This window comes from Leuciscus leuciscus, assembly GCF_965113295.1.
Source record: "Leuciscus leuciscus genome assembly, chromosome: 21".
Classification (NCBI taxonomy): domain Eukaryota; kingdom Metazoa; phylum Chordata; class Actinopteri; order Cypriniformes; family Leuciscidae; genus Leuciscus; species Leuciscus leuciscus.
The window spans coordinates 22105281-22129034 of record NC_138745.1 but is presented as its reverse complement, the minus strand read 5'-3'; the positions used below and the strand labels follow the sequence as shown (position 1 = coordinate 22129034).

General features: G+C 36.5%; 1 protein-coding gene across 1 annotated transcript; it reads right to left on the bottom strand.

The window, feature by feature from the left end:
• Positions 1–16191: 16191 nt before the first annotated feature.
• On the bottom strand, positions 16192–23518 carry rab18a (RAB18A, member RAS oncogene family). Its single transcript, XM_082151591.1, has 7 exons — positions 23314–23518; positions 22849–22904; positions 20796–20857; positions 20405–20477; positions 20074–20192; positions 19703–19769; positions 16192–17995 (listed from the first exon to the last, which is right to left on the bottom strand). The coding sequence occupies exons 1-7, from the start codon at positions 23379–23381 to the stop codon at positions 17823–17825; spliced, it is 618 nt and encodes a 205-aa protein (XP_082007717.1). The 5' UTR covers positions 23382–23518; the 3' UTR covers positions 16192–17822.
• Positions 23519–23754: the final 236 nt, after the last annotated feature.

Sequence of the window (23754 nt, the reverse complement as noted above, 5' to 3'; positions counted from 1 at the left end):
TAAAATCATCTCGTGAAGGTGATAATTCTTATGTCTGTATTTAAAATGTTGTCTTCTTTAACATCAACCTGCCAAGGGACTACAGATGAAAATTAGTCAATTTGGCTAAGTCTGGCACATTTTGTTTATGTATTATTAATGTGTATTGTCCCTCATTAAATAAACAAATAATAATTAAAAAACAGCAACATAATAATAAGAGCTAAAATTACAATAAATCCCTTGTCTCTCTTCAGTTCTCTCTCTCCTACTCTTGTCTCTCTTCTCCTGTTTCTCTCTAAGCAGACTGGCAAAGAGCAGCAGTCTGAGCAGAAATTTCCATCGAGGCCATTTGTTGAAATGTTTGAGCAGGTTTTGTGGATCTCACCCATTATCTAGCCGAACAGGTTGAGATGCTGGGCTGGCCAGCCGTGTGACACACTCCAGACATCTCTCCACCCTTCTCATCAGACACAGGGTCCAAGATACTGTCAAAAACTACACACACACACACACACACACACACAACCTGAGCACAAAGAATTTCCAAAATTATCTGAATGGGGAAAAGTGCATTAAAGCATTACAGATGAAGAAATTTGACCCATGTCCCATTTTGGAATAATTAGTTACCTTGCCTTAAATGGTTGGCTCATTAATTATCAATTGCCTGTATGGACATGTGCTGGATACATTATAGTCCAGAATCTGAGCCCTGATTAGCCACTGGGTCAGATACTATTTGAACCCCATAAGGATTATAAATGTATTAGGTTTATGTGACATTACATTTATTACATATTTTGTTATGTTTATTACATATAACAATGAAAATAGTTATAATATAACAATAATTCTCAAAACAAAGTTTGTAGTTAGTAGGATTTTTATTAATACTTTTATTCAGGAAGGATGCATTAAATTGATCAAAAGTGACTAAATACTCTTATGTTGCAAATTATTTCTACTGTATTTCATTAATTGCTGTTCTTTTGAACTTTCTATTAATCAAAGAATTCTGAATACAAAAGTATTTACAGTATATATCACGGTTTCTTCCACATGATTTCTGAAGGATCATGTGACACCGAAGACTGGAGTAATGATGCTGAAAATTCAGGAATATCTCACAGGAATAAATTACATTTAAACAAAATATTCAAATAGAAAACAGTTATTTTAAATTGCAATAATATTTACATTTAACCATTTAGATGTTTTATCCAATGTGACTTACAAATGAGGAGAACAGTTTCACAATATTACTGTTTTTACTGTATTTTTGATCAAATAACCGCAGCCTTGGTGAGCATTAAAACCTCAGGAATTAATAGGATTTCCAGAATTATTTTTCAAAAGCAGAAGAGAATTTTTTTTCTTAAGCAGAGCTTGATAAACTTTAGATATTTAATGTTCAAAGATTTCTTTCATAACTTTTATGTGCATAAATGGTGTAAAAATAGTCTGAGTCACAGATAACGGGCCCTATCATACACCCGGCGCAATACATCGCCAAGCACGACGCAAGTGTTTTTTTTGCTAGTTTCAGCCCGACGCAGTTAGCATTTTCACGTCCTGCGCCACATAGGTGCAAATGCATTTGCTATTTAAACAATTTATGCGCCCATGGGCTGCTGGTCTGAAAACGAGGTGTGTTCTGGCCCGTTGCTATTTTGAGGCAACTGAAATAGACTGCGCCACTGCTCAACAAAAACCTGGTCTAAAGTCAATGGCATATTTTTTTGTTATTTAAAGTAATGTTAGTAATGTGCGCCTATAGGCATACACTCTGCGCTGCAGCACTCAAACTAACCAAATATTAAAAAATAAAAGGATTACATTGTAAAAGATTAATATTGTGTACATAAATATATGGTGGCATCCGGCTTGTCCCATAGATGTTCTGCTTGCTCGCTTTAACCTCGCGCACGAGCAGATCCGTTTGCGCTCTGAAAAAGCGTTCAGTCTTTCCGTTTGCACATTCTGTCATGTAAATAGCAATCCACCAATGCGAGAGCGCAACTGACTAACTGGTTATTTCACGTTACGCCCAAAACACACCCATTCTTTAAGAGAAAGGGACAAGTTGGGGACAACCCTTTTAGACCATTTTTCCCGTCGTTAAACTATAGCAAAAGTGGATTTGTGCCCTGCGCTTTAGACCATGCGCTTAGATCGTTAAAATAGGGCCCAACAAGTTATGTACGCATTATGTTTCCTAATGGATTTAGAAAATTTTATTTGTTTTCATTTCCGAGCAGAAGGTGGAAGTCGGCCTTGTTTTCCTGTAGTTTTTGTTAATCTTATTTTATTATTACACTTTACTCTTCAGAGCAGCACGGAGGCAAGCGTGTTTCTGTAGCCGTACTTCAGTGTGCTAACCTGAGGTGCTTAAAACATTTCCTGTCTTTAATTCAGTGAACCTCCAAGAAACCACCAGAAACATCAACAGAGAAAATCAGTGGTTTTAAAGGCGTTATGCACAATATGCTGCTTTGTGTAGCGCTCTGGTAAGACATATAACAGAGTTGTTTTATGGAAAAGAGATTAATCAGAGACAATGCTGGAATTTCAACTCACACTGAATGTGTTTTGCCCCAAAAAGGAGAAGATTATGACTTTAAAACTGAGCCATGTCATAAGAAAAATATTTTCTTTGTAAAAAGAATTAACCAAAAAATTAAAAGCACAGATAACCAATCTTTTTTCAGTTCCTGAAAAAGATTATTTATTAATTGAGATTAATTACTGATAAAAAAATTAAAAGTTTGTCCTTATAATTCAAGTGATCAAATATAGATTTTTATCTATTAGTAACATAATAGCATGGCATGAAAAGTCCATGGCCTCTAGGAAAATGTCCATACCTTTTACATGTTACTTACATGGGAGATACAGATACAAACTCTAAAATAGAAAATAAATACTTTGTAAACTTTAAATTGTCCTAAAATTTAAATTTGTATAGATATTTGTTAATAGCAGTAGTAGTATTTATTAATGATAATGCTAAATGTTATCCAGTATAAAGGAATATTTCTGGCTGTCAGTGAAGGGCTACTTGAGCCTTATTGATTGGGTTGTGGTGGTAAATGTGACAAACATTTGAGAAAAATGACTAGATGATTCATTTTACTCTAATTTTGACTTTACATTCTGTTCCACTGTTCGCTATGAAGCAGGACAAAGAGAAACAATCTGACTTTCACTAGTGTCCTCTTCTGTCTAAACTTCTCCTTTTCATCAAATCAAGTGTATTCGCTGCTATAGCCCTGTGTTTTGTTTAGAATAACTGACTTTCATTTCTGAACCGAATCAGCCGTTGCCAGGTCAGAAGTGCCATGCCACGAGTGGTTATGACAGCAGAAATATATTACAAAGGAGCTTGAACCACACAGCACATAATGACAAGATCAAACATAAAAGACAGAGAGGGGAGGGGGTGAAACCTCAGGGCCCATGTTTCTCTGTCTAATATTTCTAAACCGAAAGTTAAATAAATTCCTCAGTACAGCGAAGTGGAACCGCGTCAGTAGAGCAGATGGAAGGGATGGCAGCTGCAGCTGGAATGCGGTTTGGCTGACAGGGACAGCGAGAGAAAGAAAGCAACGTCCTCACGCGCTTGAGCCGTTCATATTCTCCAATTCACTGCTGCTGATGAAGTGTTGTGCGTGCGTGTGTGTGTGTGTGTGTGTGTGTGTGTGTGTGTGTGTGTGTGGCACAGAGTCAAAAGAAAGCACTTAAAAAATTTAAAGGTAACAGCGACGACTCCACTTTGGATAAACCTACTGTTGTCAATAAACAAACCGTCTAGACTCCAACTCAAAATATTGGTCTCTGGGTACGTTTTCTGATGTATTCTAGACTATACAATGATAAATACACAGAAATCATATTAGATGCCTATGTCCGCTTGCCAAATGTTTTCAGGCAGACAATATTTACAACTAAACTGACAGTAACACATATTAGCGCATCATATCATGATGAAAAATTACAGACAAAAGTTTCCATCCGCCTAGAGTCACAGTGTTTTAAAATTGACCTCTGAATGGGGCTTATGATTTACAAATAACCATCTGTAACACAAAACCTCAACTCACTTTGCTCAGTGTCTCCCTTTTTCTTTCCTGCCTGCTGTTAGTTCAACATCTCTGTGTCTGTAATATATCAGCAGTGAATGCTTCAGTCTCAGTTCCTCTCACACCTTTTCCGAATCGTAACCATAGTAGGGAATTGTATAGTAGGGTAAAATGGGAGTCAGCTAATAGTATATTGATATAACAGTCCAACAGCACAGGGATTCTCACTGTATATCACTCAGGATTTTTCAATGCTGGTTACATAGTGGTGACAATGAGTGTATCATTGAATCATTCATTTAACTGATTTGTTCAAAGCACTGATTCAATCAGAAACAATAGGCTAGGTTAGGGTAAAATAACCCCTGTGGCAAGATTTTATCTTACCCCTCTTTTAATATCTTACATTTTGTGTTATAACAACTAAATGAGCAAATGTTTCAATGTATTTCCTTTAATAACACATTTGTAAATGCATCATCATCCTGCACATCCAAACCTATATCTAAATGTCACAATTTAAAAGTAAATCCACATTGTTCTTAAGGGGGACATCTTCCCCCATGTTACCTTACAAGGTAACAAGGTACATCTTTATGAGTGATTCATTGAATATTTTTACTCAACTGATTTGTTAAAAAACACTGATTTTGAGACAATTTACTGCCTTGATAAAAAAAATTCAAAAATGCAGATTCATTCAGGACAGAAACAAGACGATGACAGAATCTGAATACGCCAACTTCCCAACAACATAGGCAGAAAAACAGATAACTTACTCTAAATCCATTCTGAAATGCACATCCAATTTTACTATCCCATAAGGTAATGGGAGAGGATTTGTGAATGGCAGTGTAGCGATGCGGCTGATGCTGGTCACATGACAATGTGGTATGTCTGGATTTATACTACATTCATACCATACATTGATTACTATTTAGAATATGCTTTCTAACAGTCATGAAGTAAGTACTTATTCTAAAGTAGTATCTACTTAGAGAGGATGTGATTTTGGATGCAGCCTTAGTGCTTTTATGAGTGAGTCATTGAATTATTCACTCAAACAATTCATTCAAAAACACCAATTCATCAACAAAACACCAATACTCTGTGTTGCTTGAGACTGGTAGCAGTTAATTCGGCTTGGGCTTCGTTCAGAAATATTTTTTTTGTGGGTGGATCAAAAATCAATCAACAGGAGATATTGTGTAAGTTACTCAATATTGTTGTATAAAAGAAATACACTTGCAATTGTGCTGTTGGTCTGAATATCAGCATATGGCTGTGATTACCAGCGTCCTTGTGCCTACGGCCAAATGACAGGTTTAATAATTGTTGTACTCACACACACACTTACCCTTAACGTGACATATTTTCTCTTAGGGAATCCACAATTACACACGTAAACTTGGCAGGCAATGTGGCATCACTTTGCCAATGGGTATTTTGGGACAAAACTCATACAAGAGCGCTATGACAGCTTCATAAATCCGAACACTGACAGACACTTTCCACAGGCAGGCCCCGGGCCCTTCATACGCTGATTTGCTCCCTAACTCACTCATTTCTAAACATGTCTTTGTGTGTTTGTATTTTTGATATAACCCTGATTTTTGGATTTAAACTCCATGGCGGGAGACTTGTGGTGAGCAGGAGTCACTTTACAACACATTAAGAGAGTGCAATACTCATTAAGTGAGGAGAAACTGAACACACAGTGTGTCAGCAGCATAACAGGTCCAAATACAAGAGTTAGAGTTTGATAGAGGTCTTATCCCTTATCATCTTCTGACAGCAAAACATTTTTTTCAATTACACATTCAGTCATCAAACAAAGAGGTTAGTTCTGCGGGGAAAAAAAGGAAAGTCGCGCCAGACTGCAACTTTTCTGCTTCCTTCATTGTTTTGCTCCTGGAAAATGATTGATTGGCCAACATAATTGAATCAACATTGAATCTTTGTGCACATGCACATCACATTACAAATAGGGCTCTTGCTCTCTGTCGTCTCTCCAAAGCAATAAAAAGACAATAAAACTGAGAGATGTGCCTGGGAATCGCTCTATGATGGTAATATATGTCTCTCTAGATCCTCTGACGTCCACTGTAGTTCACTGAAACACTCCACTTTCCAGTCAAACAATTGCTAACCATCAAAGGTCCTATGAGGTCTCCACCGTAACAGACGGCTTAATCCAGGCCCGAAGATTAGACAAACTACTGGACCTATAAAAACTGTTTTCCTTTTTGGAGCGCACTAGCCATCATTTAAGGAGCTCTTTTACTATTATTTTAGAATCTGGAGGCTTTGATTTTGACATTTGAGATTGAAGAATCTGAGAGGTGCAGACTTTTGATTAAAGTATTGGGCTGACATTTAACAGGGTATCTGAAATTAAATAAGTCAGCACAAACAACAACAAAAAAAAAAAAAAAAACGAACCGCTAATATTTACCCCTTAACTAGGGTGCCGGGCCGGGGGCCCACTAGGCACTTTTAAGGGGGACGCAGGATTACTTTTTTTTTTTTTTGAGCTGGACCAATGTATCGGCCGACAATATTTATCGGCCGTTTCTTTTAAATCAATTTACAACCATCGCATATTGGCTATAGCATGAAAAAAAAGCAGATATAACAAGCTGATGGTTTATTAATTAACTGCATAAAGTCACTGAGCTGTATAATGTCTGTTGCAACGTTTTTTTCTGGGCAAAATAATTAAATACTTGCTAAAACAAAATGTCTTAAAAATACAATATGTAATTTTTTCGGTGCTAGGGGTCGCTAACCTCTTACAATAACAAAGGCGTAGGTTGATGACGCAAAATTTCCTGCGGAATTATGGAACTTGTCGTCAAGCTGAAGGATCTAATAATGTTTATGGATGAGTGAATACATTGATGTTTTTATCATGACTGTGGTTTGAAGCAGGGCGCGATTGCTAATAAGAGACAGGTATCAGCGCCACACGCACTTAGACGAGCCTTGCGGATATAAAGGAATAAGGACATTTCATTTCACCAAACTACCCGCAAGTGCTGAATTAATACTCACACAGGTTAGTTTATTAGACAAATTAAACTTGTGAGGTAACGCAGCACTGATTCTACACTATCACACTAAACTGCATTTGAGTGTGTTGAAAGTTATGTTATTCTATGTGTTAGTTTGGCTGTATGAAACTAGCAGTGAGCTAGATCAACATTAGAATAACATACTGATCATATTCTAACATTTCATCATGTTGAGCTGTATAACATTGATTAGTTTTATGTACATTTGCTCACCTGTCTAATAAAGTACATGTAAGAGTTCTGTCAAGTCGAAGTTAGTTGCAGACGTGGATCTCTCGGCATCTCGAAAACACCACGCTGATATTGATCCTTGCTTTAGTTCTCCTTTTTTCCCAAAGTCTGCTTGCCATGATCCATAATGTTTGAACGAAACAACAACAACAGCGGGAGCGTGCCGCTAAACATAACGCTGTTGTCCACGTCTGTCGCCATGGTTACTATGGCAGTACGAGCGGAAACCAGGGATAACGCGGATATTACGTCAGTGACAGGTGACAAGTGAACAGGGATTCCGGGACGGCCAATTATTTAAAATTGGAATTTCTCTGAAATTAAAAATCTTTGGGAACTTTTGGGATATTGGAAGTACACAACTGCAGGAAAAAGATCACACTGTGCAAGTGATTTTGGGATATTTTATTATAAAATTCTTACATATTGTACCTTTAAATTAATGTAAACAGCTGAGAAATAAAACGCCCTTTTAATATTGGATGCTTGCAGCTCTTAAAGTGACAGCAGCCTAATATTCCTGCTGTGCTGCTGTCTGCATTTTAATGTTAGTCAAACAACAAAAGACAAAAATAATAATAATAATAATAATAATATTATTCGCTCACTACTCTTGACTAAATAACTTTCGTAACTTTAATAAGGATTAAAATGCATTTAATTTATACAGTGAAGAATATGCAGTGTTATTCTTTATTTCTGTACCTGAAAACTACTGTTAAACCTACCTAAAAATAACTGTTTATTTCATATGTATCTTTGTTCGGTTGTATTTATGTTGGCCTGCTAAATGTAAAATGAATCCGATCCGTTCATTAGAAATGATTTGATGATGCAGCAATAAACTAGCAAAAGTATAACTTAATGTATGCATTTTTGAACTTTGCTAATTTAAAACATGGATTAAAACACTATCTATTTTAATGACAAAAGTTCAAATAAGAGAACAAGTGACAAATATCAGTATCGGAATCGGCCAATAACGGTTTGTTAAAATCATTATCGGTCCAAAAAATACTATCGATGCATCCCAAGTATTTTTATTCAAATACTTATTTAGTCAATCAAGCACTGATCTAAAACAAAAACAAAATTCTTAAGTTAATATATGACTAAAATCGAGTACATTTACATTTACATTTATGCATTTGGCAGACGCTTTTATCCAAAGCGACTTACATTTGAAAGCAATAGTGCACTGACTTTTGCTATTTTATTTTACTTTGTGTGCTTTATTTTACTTGTAAAATGCACCATTACACTAACATAATAAGGCTACACACATATAATGACGTAGTTAGAGACTTTCTGCTCACAGGGGACACTTGAATTGGTAATATCAGGTGTAGAAAGGGCTGCTGGGATGTGAAGGAGGGATATGATGGCCCACCTGGTATGTTATGTGCTGTAGCCTTATAATAAAGCTGCTGGTGGCAGGACTGTGAGCTCAGAGCACGTATGACCTCACTCTAGTGTAGGCGCTACTGTCTAGAGCTTGATTGGCCAAATGTAAACATTTTAGCACTGAACTTCGCCAAAGGTGAAATCAGACTTGAGACCTCCAGCAGTGTAGTCGAAAGCATCTCAAAGCAAGGCTGCTTTTGCACTTTTAAAGCCAGAAGTGTAAGAAAGAATTACTGGCACTCACTACACGCTCAGAAAAGCATTAATCATTAGCTCTATTTTTTGTACCGTACAGTGTAACAAATATTTCAATGAGCCAACAAATCATAGTTTGCGCATTAACAAGTGCACTTAAGTGAAAGTGTTTAAATCTGAAGCAGTTAAATCAGACTGGCCTGTTTGGGGCGGTGTGTAAAAACAGACAGGTTATCTACAACCCGGGACAGACAAGTAAAAACATAGTAGTGATTTACTGCTACTTTTAAGTCCACCAGTATTACACAATTTGATGGGTTCCACATTATATTCCAATAGAGGAACAGAGACTGGCTATTGCAACATCCATCCATGAAATTTCAGGCAATTCTGTGCCTTCAACTCATCGACGTGTCCAAGTGCACCAGATCAGACAGTCAAAGAGAAATAAATACTACAATTATTTCACAAGGCAAGATTATTTACACAAAACAGAGAGTCTGTTACTGCGTGTGCCAATCATATGACCCGTAGGACCACCAGATTGTTTTCATCCTCTTTCCGTTCATTCCTAAGGAACACAGAAAAGGGACTGTCTCAGAGAAACATGCGGTTTTTCCATGGCATTGCCTCTTCTGCTTGAGGAAAACTTACACCCTGCGAGTGTTGATACAATGTGATTAGTTTATTATAGAAGCCTGTGGCTACAGCGCTCTATACTGTAGTAGTCAATCTGGTAGTCTTTATGTGTGCATGTACATGTGGAGTGAATGACAGAATGCTACAGGAATCCCACTGAGCGGACCCAGGCCAACGGGATGTCATATGGGAGCACACTGAAAACCACAGATCTGCTAAAGATGAATGAAGCCACTAATTCATACTCTGGCCTCCCATGTGCCCACTTAGCTTTGTGCTAAAAACTGACTTTGAGAGCAAAGGACCCTTTTTCCTTTCAACATAGGGCCTTTTATTTTCCATCACCACTAAATCAATACGCATGGGGCAGAAGACCATGGTCATGGTCACGTCAGAATTCATGCGGTAGATATTCGCATTATGGAATTTAGACAGCGTTATTAATTTCATTTTTATTGATGGGGAAAGCACTGTTGCCCATTTGTCTGGAAAACAAAAGGTGAGGAAAGAGAAGAAAGCAGAATTGGGTTTCTGGATGTCAGAGCTCTGTCAAATATAGAGATTGGAAACTGATCTGAGAGCGTGGACAGCCCAGCCAAGTGTAAATTGTGTGCAACGGATCTTACAGCCAGGATGGCCATCTGTCCAGAGAAGAAAATTTGGAATTCAAAAGTTTGTTTTAAAGATTGAAATCAGGGACCAGACAGTGAGCTTCTTCATTCAGTATGTATGCCAGTTTAAAATAGCTCTCTGAATGTTCTTATTCATTTTTATCATCTTTTATCTGCTTAAGTTTCTCAACTGTGTGTAAATTAAATTAAGCCTAAAATAACTGGCTAATCAATTGGTTGGTCAGCAGCAGACAACAAATAAAAAGTGCAATAAAAAGGTGCATATTATATTAAAGTTTTTTGCTCTCAAAGTCATAGTATCTGGGTAAAAAAAAAATCTATTTCTCGATTTTAATCGATTCTCAATTTTACGAACCGATATAGATTCTTAAATCCCAAGAATCGATTAGTCATCCTGTTTTCAGTTGATGAATGAATGTAACATTGTAGCGCGCATCCCATCCAATAAATCGCAATAATATTTGTGCTTTGTTATTATTGATATGAAACAAAGTCTCAGATTTCAAATTACGTCCATTTTTTTTCTAAATTCAAAAACTATAAATACTGTTTTGGCGCTGTGGCGTGAGATCACATGGCTCAGCTCAAGAGAAGCACATGATCTTCTCATCCACTTTAATAATACCAGTTACAGCGCGAAATAAACATGAATGAGCATCTGAAAGTGTTAAAAGATAGAGTACAACTTATCGAAATCCATATCGCTCAGTGTTTCAACCGTGGAAAGACATCAGTAAAACAGCCTGTAAACAATGTAATGTAACGTCACATTTACCTCGGAAAAACCATATACAGTGACCATAAACTCGTTAGTCAAAAATTAACTCTAAAGAGGAGCATTTTGCGAAATATAGGCACCATATTACATATTCATTATAATTTTTAATGTTCTTCAATATTTAATGCATGTTTGAATAAATCTGGCAAGTTTTTATGACCATTTAAATGTTTATATTACATATAACTTTATTATTATAAAAATAAATAAAAGTGTAATTTAAGTGTTTGCATACAAATCAGTTAATTTTTACCTTCAATATTATAGTAGGCTAATGAAGGCTACAACTGACTCCTATTGTTAACAGTATTAGTTAAGATATTTGTTTTCTTTGAGAAAATTTGCCATGTATTGTACCTGATATCCAAAATAATCAATATTGAATCGAAATCGAAATCGAATCGAATTGCAAGCTTGTGAATCGAAATCAAATCGAATTGTGAAATTTGTGTCAATACCCGGCCCTAGTATCTTAAACGAATGCCAAGCAGTGTTGGGTTAGATACTCTAAAAAGTAATTAATTACTAGCTACTAATTACATCTTTAACAGTGTAATTAGATTACTGTACTATTACTAATACATAAAGTATTGCATTTCTTATAACTAATTACTTTCTAAATCCCATATCAACCTCGGCCAGTTGATGGAGACACAAAACTGCACGTTTGATTCTTTCAAATAATCAATATTCAATTGCAATATTCAATTGCATAAATTATTCTTGAACTGACCAGTGTATTTAAAGAGAGGTTAAATTAAAAACAAACATTTTAACCTAAAATGTTGAAGTTAAATCCACTGTTTTATATAGAATTGTTCTATAGTCTAAACAGTATTTAATGCAATTATATCAGAAGTAACTTATTAAATTACAGAAAAATTAAGAGCAATCCCTTACTTTACTTTTTCAAGGGGAAAGTAATTAAATTATACTAATTATACTACTTAGCAATTAATTAAACCCAACACTGCTGCTAAGGCTGTGGTTTTTAACCGTTTTGACTTGATATTGTCCAAGACGGCCCCCCCATATTGGCTAAGATATTTCCTCTGCTGTAATAATGCAGTTTAAATGAATTAGGCCTATGACAGTTTAACAGAAACTGGAAGCGTTGATATATTAAAATAAAGACTTAATTCATTTAATGATTCTGTGATTTTGTGATTTCAAGATTCTTATTTGTATGTTCCTCACAATAGTTACAATTACCGGTATACGGAAATGCACAAATGAGATTGCACGAATTTATACAAATTATCCACCAAATTGCCGAAACGTAAAATAGATAGGAATTGCTATGAGACTGTGTTGTCTTAAGGGACTTATATGCAATCATAGGGGTACAAATGGTTCTAAGATGTACCTTTAAGGTTACTGCCCCAGTCAGTGACAAGGTGTTTTACTAAAAGTAAAATGTTTGCATGTTGGTGCACACTGCACAGTAGAATAATTTGTAATGTTGAAAGTTATTACAAAGTTGTAGTGATGCTGAAAGTTATTACATCCAACCAAAACATGTTAAAAGAACAATTTTGTATCAGTGAGACTGAGGTGTAATAATGTCATTGAAAGGCCACACACAGCTTGTGAGTTTAGGTTGAGTATGAGGGAACTGCACTATGACCAATATGAACTTCCCAGGTACATTGCCAACTAGTCAGAAAAGCTAATCATCAAGAAAGAATAAACTGTGGTTATTCTAACAGTTCATGCATTTTAAACACTTGAAAGAAAATGATTATGACAGTCGCAGAGGATTATTGCAAAAAAAAATTTCACGTATTACCAGACTTTTCTAATCAACTTGATCCTTAACATAAATACTGTTTCAGATCCAGATAGTCTCATTCTGGATTTGAAAATGGATTGCAGCCAAGCAAATTGCTTTTCAGACCAATGTCACGCTTAACTGAGGCTTATAATCTGGCCAAATATGCCATCAATAAACTAGAGGATCCGTGGTACAAAGAAACCCTGCATTTCACCACACATTAAGATGCAGTTACCGTATAACTCTAATGAAAATGTTCCTGTGGTTTATACACGGCACGATGCGCTAAATGTGCCTCTAGAGTGAAATACAGATTCCGAAATCATGGCTAAACCCTGACCCTTCATGCACTTTCCGCAAGCCATCCTCCGACCCACAACTGCTTTGGCTGTGTTTCCCCGACCGACACGGCAAATCAATCAAACTGATAACGAGAGCAGGGCGTGCGAGTAGGCCAAACGCAGTGATTTTTGGGGAACTCGACACCTTTTGAAACCACTACTGCAGTCTCATAATGATCTCATGCAGGACAGTGTGATGAGCCCACAGAGAGGCCGTCTGAGCACTGAGCCATGCACGAGAGAGAGGGGGAAAGAAAGCATAAAAGATGATGGTTAATGAGACATGTGCTGATGGCCTAGACAGAAATGCACAGATATAAGCGCTCAGTTTGGTGTAATGAGCAAACAGTGTCTGGAAAACAGAACCTACTGATCTTCTAGTCTCTCTTCAAAGAAGGTAACAGTGTTAATCTCACCAGCTAAATTACTGACAAAAATTGTCATTGATAAAGAGTTAAATGATATGAAAATAAAAATATATATGAGATGAGAAAAAACAAACAGTGCTGGATATTAACAATGCACTAAAAATGTTTCTTGATGAAGAAAAAACTAGAAAGAATGATTACCAATAATGTAGGGGATTGAAATGCTTGAGCTGAGGCAACAGTGAATGAAGAACGGTAAACTGAAGCACTTTGTTAATGGGTTAACTTACCCAAACACATACTATAGCCTACATGATATGAGATTAATTACATATTTACACATAAACTTAATATTAGGCTACAACTTGCTTCGGCACAAAATGATGCCAATGATCATGATCAATGTTATTTTCGCATACTAAATTAAGATGCAATTTTAGTCAGACTAAAACAGACTACATTGAATTTTGTTGTGGAAATGACAAAATATTGACTAAATTGAAGGAATATTTTTTGTCAAAAGACAAAAACAAGAAAAATGTAACTGACCGCCAGTCATCTACAAAGATCTACTGCACCCTAATGGAATAGTTCACTTAAGAAGAGAAATGATATCGTAATTTACTCACCCTCAAGTTGTTTCAAATCTGCAGGCCTATAATTTCTTTCTTCTACTGAACACAAAGGAAGATATTTTGAAGAATGTCGGTGTGGCAAGCAGGACGAGGCCGAGGCCCATGAGAGAACGACGCGAGGCCGGTGAGGTCATGGGTGAGGTGGCGTGATTACTAACGAGCGTCACCTGAGCGAGTGCGCGCAACTCAGGCCTCATCTCACGGAGGAGCTACTGAAGCATTAGAGGAATGACGACAGTGAAGTGGACCGGGCCTGGATTTTTACGTTATGTTTTGTTTTGTTTATGTGTGCGCGCGCGGCAGTCCGTGAGGGGTTACCGTTACTTTCATTTTGTGTTTGTTTCCGATTAAAGTTTGTTTGAACGTTCGCCAGGTCCCGCCTCCTTCTTCCCTGAATTACTTACCATGCTACAGTTGATGGACCCCATTGACTTCCATAGTATTTTTTTCCTACTATGGAAGTCAATGGGGTCCATCAACTGCCAGGTTACCGACATTCTTCAAAATATCTTCCTATGTGTTGAGCAGAAGAAAGAATACACAACTTGAGGGTGAGTAAATGATGACAGAATTTTCACTTTTAAAGGTGCTCTAAGCGATGTCACACGGTTTTTAGGCTGATTTTTATTTTATTTTTCACACACAGCAAACATCTCCTCACTATCCGCTAGCTACCTGTCCCCTGAACACACTATAAAAAATGCGGTCTCTGTAGACAGCCCAGGCTCCACAAACTGGGCCAGCCTGGACCATGAAACATAACAAACAGTGTTCCAGCCAATAACCAACAAGAATGATTTGGGGGTGGGGGGTTAGTGCGCGTGCACAAGAAGTGTGGGGAGTGGAGGAGAGAGAAGCATGAAGAGGGAAGTTAGTTAGAGGAGAGATGTCCTAGACAACAACTGATGTTAGAATTATATTCTCTTGAATTTTGATAAGAGACTACGTTCCGATGAACAAAGAAGAGGGAAAAGGAGAAGGAACACGCAAAGTCACGAATTTACATCGGAAAAGCCTGTTTCAGGAAGCACGGGATGAGGAGGAGGGAGGGTCGAGCAAGCCTCCGTTTTGTTTGACAACACTACGAATGTCAACAAGAAGTGACATCACCCAACATCGCTTAGACTAAGAGCACCTTTAAGTTAACTAAAATGAAGATAATGTTGATAATGCAAAAAAACAACAACAACCTTGCAAAGCCTGACTCCACTGTTGAGGCAGCCAGAAAGAAATGCAATGTTAAAAACTCAAGACAGGGGCCTAATCCAAACCAAAGTCGATAAACACACTTTACCTGAAAAGACCAAAATGAATGGTCACCCGCAAAAGTCGAATTTTGGACACTGATCCCCAGAATACTGGTCCAAACCAGGCTTTTAAACTACCCTAACCAGCAGTAATTAGGCCTAAGTATTATATTATGCAATTATAATATTGCGCCTGGAATATCCGTTCCTGATCCAAGAGAAAGGTGAAACTTGCAGGTGGAAGCATTTAGGGAAGACTCTGGAGGAAATATAACATACTGAATTACAGGACTATAGCATGGACCGGCAGTCATATAAGGACAATACTGTATGGACACCACAAATCGCCATTAATGTATGATCGACACATGCTTTCTTCAAAATGTGAATTTAATCCAAAGAAGATTTTTCAGCTATGCCTTCATTTTACACACCTCTTGGTCAAACGGCTCTGAAGACATATCCACAGTGAAAAACCTGTAATCACTAAGGTTACCGGACCTGCCTCTCTGTCCAAATACAATCATTTGGCTTCATCACATCGGACGGGTGCAGAAACCATATGAAGATGCCGTCTGAACATGTGAATAAGCAAACACTTCAGTCACTACAGTGTTCACACAGAAATGTAACGGGAAACGGTGAAATCACAGAGGCCTGGAGATACATTCCTGTGGTGGGTCATATTTAACAAGAACTCACTGCTGGAAAAGGTATGAGAGAAAGTGAAAGAGAGAGAGAGAGAGAAGAGTATTCAAAGACAAAATATTGTCATTTCGAGTTCAGCATTATAGTGAGGAGAGTCAAACATCAACATTACAATGTATTTATGAGCATTTTTTGCAAATATTTACATACAGCAATTCATGTGCAATAACAGTATGCAATATTGTGTAAATGCATTCTTGTGTATTATGGTTTTTGGATTTAGTGCTGAATAGCAATAACTTACATACAAATATCTATAAAACAGAGAAATGTGATTAATTCAAAATTAAAGTCCTCAAATCAATTAACTCATCCAGGAAGATTTTGATATGTAGTGAATGGTTAAAAAATACACTATTACATATAACTGCCCTAAAAGACAGAAGACATCATTGCATGCATCTGGAAACTATACAATACATATATAATCAGCATTTTTTTTAAACAAATAAAAAGGAATGCATAAATGCTAAAAATTAGGAATTCTCTATGGGTGTACATACAAACCCAGCGTTTTCTTCCACGTGTGCCACACACTTTCTGAAACCACCCAGTTTTTTAAGCAATGAATACAAGACTAGACATCTGGGACCCCCTGGAGGTTTCTCTAAAACAAACAGAACAGACTAAATAGTCCAGATCGAATAGTCCATAGTCCAGATTAAACCAGGAGAATGGAAATATTCATTTGGCATCGCTATTAAGTGTCATACATTTTTTGGGGGAACATTTATTATTTCTAAATTTGTTCTTTTGTTCCATTTGTGTGTGTGTGTGTGAAAACCAGCCATCTATAGTCACACCCCAATGACTCACTCGAAGGATTTTTAAACATTTTTTTTTCCTTTCTCTGAGATGGACAGACATGTCAGGACAGTAAGTGTTACACTGTCCATGAGTCTGCAAGGCGAACAGAAAGAAATGAACCTTTTCCATCGATTCCTCTCTATTCTAGTTATTTTTAACCCTATTTTTATGCGTGTAAAAGAGATTCATTGTGCCAATCTGTTTGATTTATAAACCCTTCAAAAACATGTTTTTAAGTGGGCGGTCCAAGTCAATAAAAGTAGTAAAACACAGATCCAAAACCTTGGTAACTCTATTATTGTGTGGAGACAGAGGGACGTGGAGAAACAGAGACAGAACTGATAGAACTGAATTGAAGACAGATACATGTACCGAGAGAGAGGAAAGAGAGTGACTGACAGTAGGAAAAAGTGGGATGCAAAGATAGACAGATAAAGACAGAATGGTGTTCCGCATGTTGCAGACATCAAGCGAGGGCATGTTGATGGAAATCTGTGTTCTACTGAGGTCTGATTCCAGCAGTTTGAAAGGTCGAGTTAGACTGATGAGTGTTTACCTCTCACTAAATAAGAAACACAGGCACTGGGACAAAACAAAGTAAAACACTGCAGGAAATATACAAACCAAAAAGCAAACTGATCTGAGGTATAATGGAGTAATCAAGCTTTTTGATCCCCCTCCTGAATACAAACGATGAGCATGCCATCAATAGAGTTCTTTAAATGAATCTCATCCCTAAAAAAAAAAAAAAGGCAAAGGTCCCTCTAAGGCTTATAAAGTTTTCCAGTCAGCATCCTTGTGTGTGTCGCTCTGTTAAATGATCAATGCTTTAAGCATGTGATATGACTGTTTTCTTATGACAACTTTGCTTGTGTACGTGTGTGTGTTAACTAATCTAACCTGCACTGTTTAGACACCAGTTTGTGGGTTAGAGAAGTGAGCAATATCCCCCACAGCCTCCTTGACCAGTTTGAGAGAGTTCAGACAGGGCAACTCCTCTTGTCTTGTGCACGCTCTCCCACAAGCCAGGAGTCTGCAGGATTTTCTCCACCAGCTCCTCAAATGCACATTGAACACCGTCCCTCGTCTTAGCACTGGCCTCTGCATGAGAGAGAGAGAGAGAGAGAGAGAGAGAGAGAGAGAGAGAGAGAGAGAGAGAGAGAGAGAGAGAGAGAGAGAGAGAGAGAGAGAGAGAGAGAGAGAGAGAGAGAGAATGTTTAATACACAAACAAGTAACTGAAGTATTGTTATAATATATAGTATTAAAAATATAATTGCATGCTGATGGACAGAAAAAAATGAGGGAGGAATACTTTCAGATCATAAAATCATCTTGTGAAGGTGATAATTCTTATGTCAGTATTTACAATTTTGTGAAGTAAGTGTACAAACACTACACATACTATATCACCTGGATAAATCTATGACATGAGGCCAATCACTAAGGAGCCACAGGAAAATTACATCATGATAATGCTGATTGGATATCACAACAAAAACTTTAACTAGCTACTATCCTGAGTTGTGACGTCAAAGGCACCAGCAGAGATATAAGTCCATAATAAATCCATTTTATGGTTGTCACTCCAAAATAGAATTAGACACTGTAAAAAAGTATAAAATATACTGTATTATACATATATATTAGCTATATATATATATATATATATATATATATATGCACACACACACTGTTTAAAAGTTTTGGGTTTTGTTTTATGTTTTTGAAAGAAGTCTCTTATGCTCACCCAGGCTGCAGTTATTTGATTTAAACAAAAACAAAAAACAGTACTACTGTTAAATAGTAAAGTGTAAATAACTGTTTTCTATTTCATTTCATTTTTTTTTTTTTATGTAATTTATTCCTTTGATGACAAAGATGAAGATTTTCATTCTAAAATCATTTTGATATAACATGTCCTATTATTATCAATGTTGCAAACAGTTGTGCTGCTTAATATTTTTGTGGAAACCATGATATATTTTTTAGGATTCTTTGAAAAGAACAGCATTTATTTGAAATAGAAACAATGTAAACGTCTTTACTGTTAATTTTAAACATTTTAATTTCTCCTTTCTGAACAAAAGTGTTCAATTCATTTCATTTAAACAAATCTTACTGACTCCAAACTTTAGGTATGGTGTGCAAGAAACACTTGGTTTTTAATATTAAAAGTCAGTAGAAAGTAGACGGGGATAGGAAACATTAAATTTGAAAAAAAAGAAGAAAAAAAGAAGCATTGGACTCCAGCACATAGGCTGCAGCCATATTGTCCATCTGCAGATTTCATTTGGTGTGAGGGCTTCACGGCTAATTCAGACAGATTGCTGCTTACATACCCACTCATGAGGCGTGTCACATGACTTACAAACCAAACCCACAGCGCAGAAGAATGCAGGACGTCACCCACAAATACACATACAGGACTGTTACGATTACACAAGCTCAAATGAGAAATAAATCAGAACCATTGAAAAGTCTGACTTGAATTTACTGTCATAATAAATGAATGCTCAACTTATACAAATAATCCATCTTTCAATTAAATAACATAATCTTTGTTTTTAGCAAATGGGCCCAAGTGTTTAAAAATAGTAACCTGTGTGTATTACGGCCGTTGAATAAACTAGCTTACGTCAAAAGTCGGATTTTTCCATGTGTGAAGGTGATGAATCTTGAAATGAAATATGGGAACTGAAACCAAAGTAAAAGGGCAATGTATTCCTATTTAAAGCTAATGTTTTAGTAAATGAGGGTTCATGAGTAATTCATCACAGTATGAAGGGAACATCCTAGTGACAACTCACCTATGAAAAGCATGGAATGTTTTCTAGCGAACTTCAGACCCTCGTCTCGCTCTATCTCACGGTCTTCCTGCACAAAGAGAGAAAAATCAGTCATTGTTTTCTATTAGAGTTACAAATACAGGAAAGGGTTTTCCATGTCCATTATTTAATCCAGAATAACTACTATTTTTCTGTAGATACATATAGAGCAGTGTAGAAATGAAGCTGAAATAGCAGACACAGAGCAGATCTGTCTATGTCAGGCTTTAGGAAATGGGTGCAGGAAGGTGTTTTAAAGAAATATATGGGAATATATAGAGAAATATATGACAATATATTGAAAGTCTGTATTAGCTAAGTAAAAAAACTAAAATGCATAAAGTGTAACTTACCTTATCAATTTTGTTTCCCACAAGCATCTTGACAAGGTCATTTCTTGTACAGTATGTGTCCAGCTCATTCAACCAATTCTCCAGCTTAGCAAAAGTCTCCCGCCTAGTGACATCATACACTAAAAAGACACAATATGACAACAACATTCAATAGACGATAGTTAAGTACACATTAAATTAGATTTAAGCTTAAATCAGACAAATATAAATTACAACATTTGACACCATTCCATTTTATCAGACTGTAATTTTGCTGGTTACATAAACACTTTGGATCAATATAAAGCAGTATAAAGTTTTCATGTTTTTTTATTATTCATGATTTGCTTACCCAGAATGACACCCTGAGCTCCTCTGTAGTAACTGGGTGTTAAAGTTCGAAAACGTTCCTGTCCTGCTGTGTCCTGTAAACATTAAACAAAATCAGCCTTCAAGTGAAACGGTGTTAAAAAAAAAAAGAAGAAAAGAGTAGACTTCCTTTAGGGAATAAAGGAAGGAACAACACTGTCATCTTGTGGTATGTTAGTGAAACACAGCCAACCGTTTATACATGTATGTCCCATTCAGTAATGTCCAAACTAATACCTGTTTTCCTGGAGAATAAATATGTCGAACTAACTGACAATCAAAAAGAGTGGAAAAATAGTTAACCTACCCAAAACATAAATCAGTGCTCCTCTAAACTCATAAGATAGAGAGATAAAACATAGTTGACTACTCACCCATATTGCTAGCTTTGCTCTGTTTCCATCCACAGCCAGGGTTTTCACCTTAAAATCAACACCTTATGGAAAATAAATTTAAGTTTAAAACACGCTGAAAACATTTTTGTGTTGTGTGTGAAACAGACACATTAGCATATTTGGACAGGTAAAACATTTCAAAAACAATTCAAATATATATATGGAAATACGGTCTAGATGCTTTAAGAGGTTTATGGTAAAACCATACATATTTAGTGAGGGAGATTTAATTTTTGATGGACCCAGATATTTGTCAGGCAACAAGCCCAGAGAGACTAAAGTTAGAAAGACCAGAATTTACAGTTGAATGGGGAATTGTGGGTTTATTGCATAAAGATAAAAAAGAAAATAGGACGACTCGACCACCTGTCTCATCACTCAACAAAGCCACATCACTTACAAACATAAGTGATTTACATTCATAAAAGAAAAATGAAAGTATGCGTAAAGTTGACAGGGGAATAAATCTCTCAGCACTCTGTGAATGAAAGATCTGGAGGCATGAAATACTCCTGCATTTCAGCACAGCACTGACAGATTTACCAGAGGAAGCCAACGAAGGAGATCTGGACTGTGGTTTGGTTTGGATTGGGGGGGACTTTGAAAAGAAAACGGCAGTCACACCAACACACGTCAACCTAAATGTGTCAAAGTGACGGCCACGGCTTTGACAACCCATTCGTTTCCACGACATGTAAGGTAAGAACCAGTAGATTATACATTGATCTTCATTGTAAAGACACTAGTGAAAAGTGTAGCTGTTAAACAGGATTTGACAAGCATAAATATACTTTTCTCAATATTTAAAATTTTACTTTTAGTTCCAGAATTTCAACAATGGCAGCAAAGCTGTTTTTCAAGAAAGACCAGCAGAGACTTCACTGTGTGCTGTGATGGGGAAATTGTTTTCATTACATCATAAAGACACACAATTAGGGGTGTAACGATACCCTCATGTCACGATTCGATGCATATCACGAATCACGATACTGAACTCCCGATACGATATTATTGCGATACTCCAAGACATGTGGTAAAACGTTAACAAAAATAGGGTGGGTGTAAATGAATAGGCTTGGACTTGGTGCTGGTAACCCAATGCACAGGACAATAATGACACCAGAATAAAAATATTCATGATTCTGAAGCTGAAAATACAGTTAGATATATTTGAAATAATGTAGGCCATGTTTTACTGGTAACAACACATTTGACATTATCAGGACCTACAAATATATTCACCCACTGCATTATTATACATTATATTCAACATTATATATAGTAGTTTAATGTAGCACTGACACTAAAATTCTGTAAACTCACACAGTAATTTTTATTTTGGGTTAATTATACACAATACATATTGTCACTATCCACGATACATATTGTTGCATTTTTGTATTGCGATATATTGTGACACGATACATTGTTACACCCCTACTACACACAATTAAACAAAATTAAATACCAAGAAACTCCCCATGCACAGCACAAACAAGTCTGTGATCTGTAAACCATTCATAACACATAGACAGAACAAGATGACAATTAATAGATGACTCGATGACGGTTGTTATAGTGAATACAACCCCGACAGGCTGATCAGGTAATCAATATACAGGGGCCATTTATATGGATACACCGTGGTGGCATGGGAGTGGTTGGTGATATTGAGGTCCTGTTTGTGGCACATTAGTATATGTCATGGTCACCACCCATCTTGAGGAGTTTGCCCCCTCACATGTATTGGTGTGCCACAAACGGGACTTTGGTGTCACCAGCCATTCCCATGTTGTTGCGGTGTATCCATATAAATGGCCCACCCTGTATAATAATCTATTTTGTAATATATTGTATAAAGCCTTTTTTTATTTTATTTTTTTTACATATCAGACACTCAAAACACAATGTGACTGTCTGTTTTAGCTACAAAGGATGAAAATACTACTGTGTTTAAATGTTTTTATGTGTGCTGGGCGGGCCTCTATCATCCTTAGCTTATTTATAGTCATATATAAATTTACACACTTACCAATTGTAGCACCAATTTCTGGATCAAACGTATCATCTGTAAATCTTAAAAGAAGACTGAGAGAGAGAGAAGAGGGGAAAGGAAATGTGGTTGGCAGCTTGGTAAAGCATTATAGAAGAGACATTACTTTTCTTCTTAATAGAAACAACCAGACATTTACAAAGTTGCCCACATCTGCATATATATATATATATATATATGTGTGTGTGTGTTATATGTGTAATGTGAATTTGAGAAGAATAGATCATTTCTTTAAATATTTACAAACATCCAGAGCCCAATGCTAGGTGAGATTGTTTTAATAAGCTAACTTAGAGATCTAAAGCTAGATGAGATAGTTTTAATAAGCTAGAGATCTAAAGCTAGGTGAGATTGTTTCAATAAGCAGCTCGTGCAGTGTGTGAGTTGTTGTTGCTGTTATTCTATCAGCTGACATCTGTAAACTTTGATTATCTTAATACATACCTGGATTTGCCCACCCCGCTTTCTCCAATGATCAGTATTTTCAGAGTGGTCAAAATATCCTCATTCATCTTTACCGGAAAATTCCACTGCGTGCTAAAAAATACTGTCGATGTAGATAAAATATTAAAATGGAAGGAGAAAACTATAATTCGAGGGTTAACGTAAACGTTTCTCTCTTCTTCGGTAAAATCTCTCGATGGTGATAAACATTTGAGAAACACAGTTCTGCCCTCTAGCGGAGGTTTTCATTTATTTGCAGACATTTATACAATGCAATTTAAAAAGTACAATCGTTTAATTTGTTAATTTTGTACCTAACATACAAATGGAAATATATTTATATCTGTATTTTTTTTATTACATTTTTTAAAATCTTTATTCAAAAACTACTTTTTATTTGAAAATTAGTGTCACTTCTGATTGGTCCAGATTCAGCGATGA

Bases quoted from the DNA above. Each gene is read 5' to 3' on its own strand.
- rab18a (XM_082151591.1), bottom strand. From the start codon at position 23,381: ATGAATGAGGATATTTTGACCACTCTGAAAATACTGATCATTGGAGAA. The intron at 22,905-23,313 runs GTATGTATTAAG...TCTCTCTCTCAG, and splicing joins AGCGGGGTGGGCAAATCCAG to TCTTCTTTTAAGATTTACAG. The intron at 17,996-19,702 runs GTGAGTTGTCAC...TCTCTCATGCAG, and splicing joins ACATTCCATGCTTTTCATAG to AGGCCAGTGCTAAGACGAGG.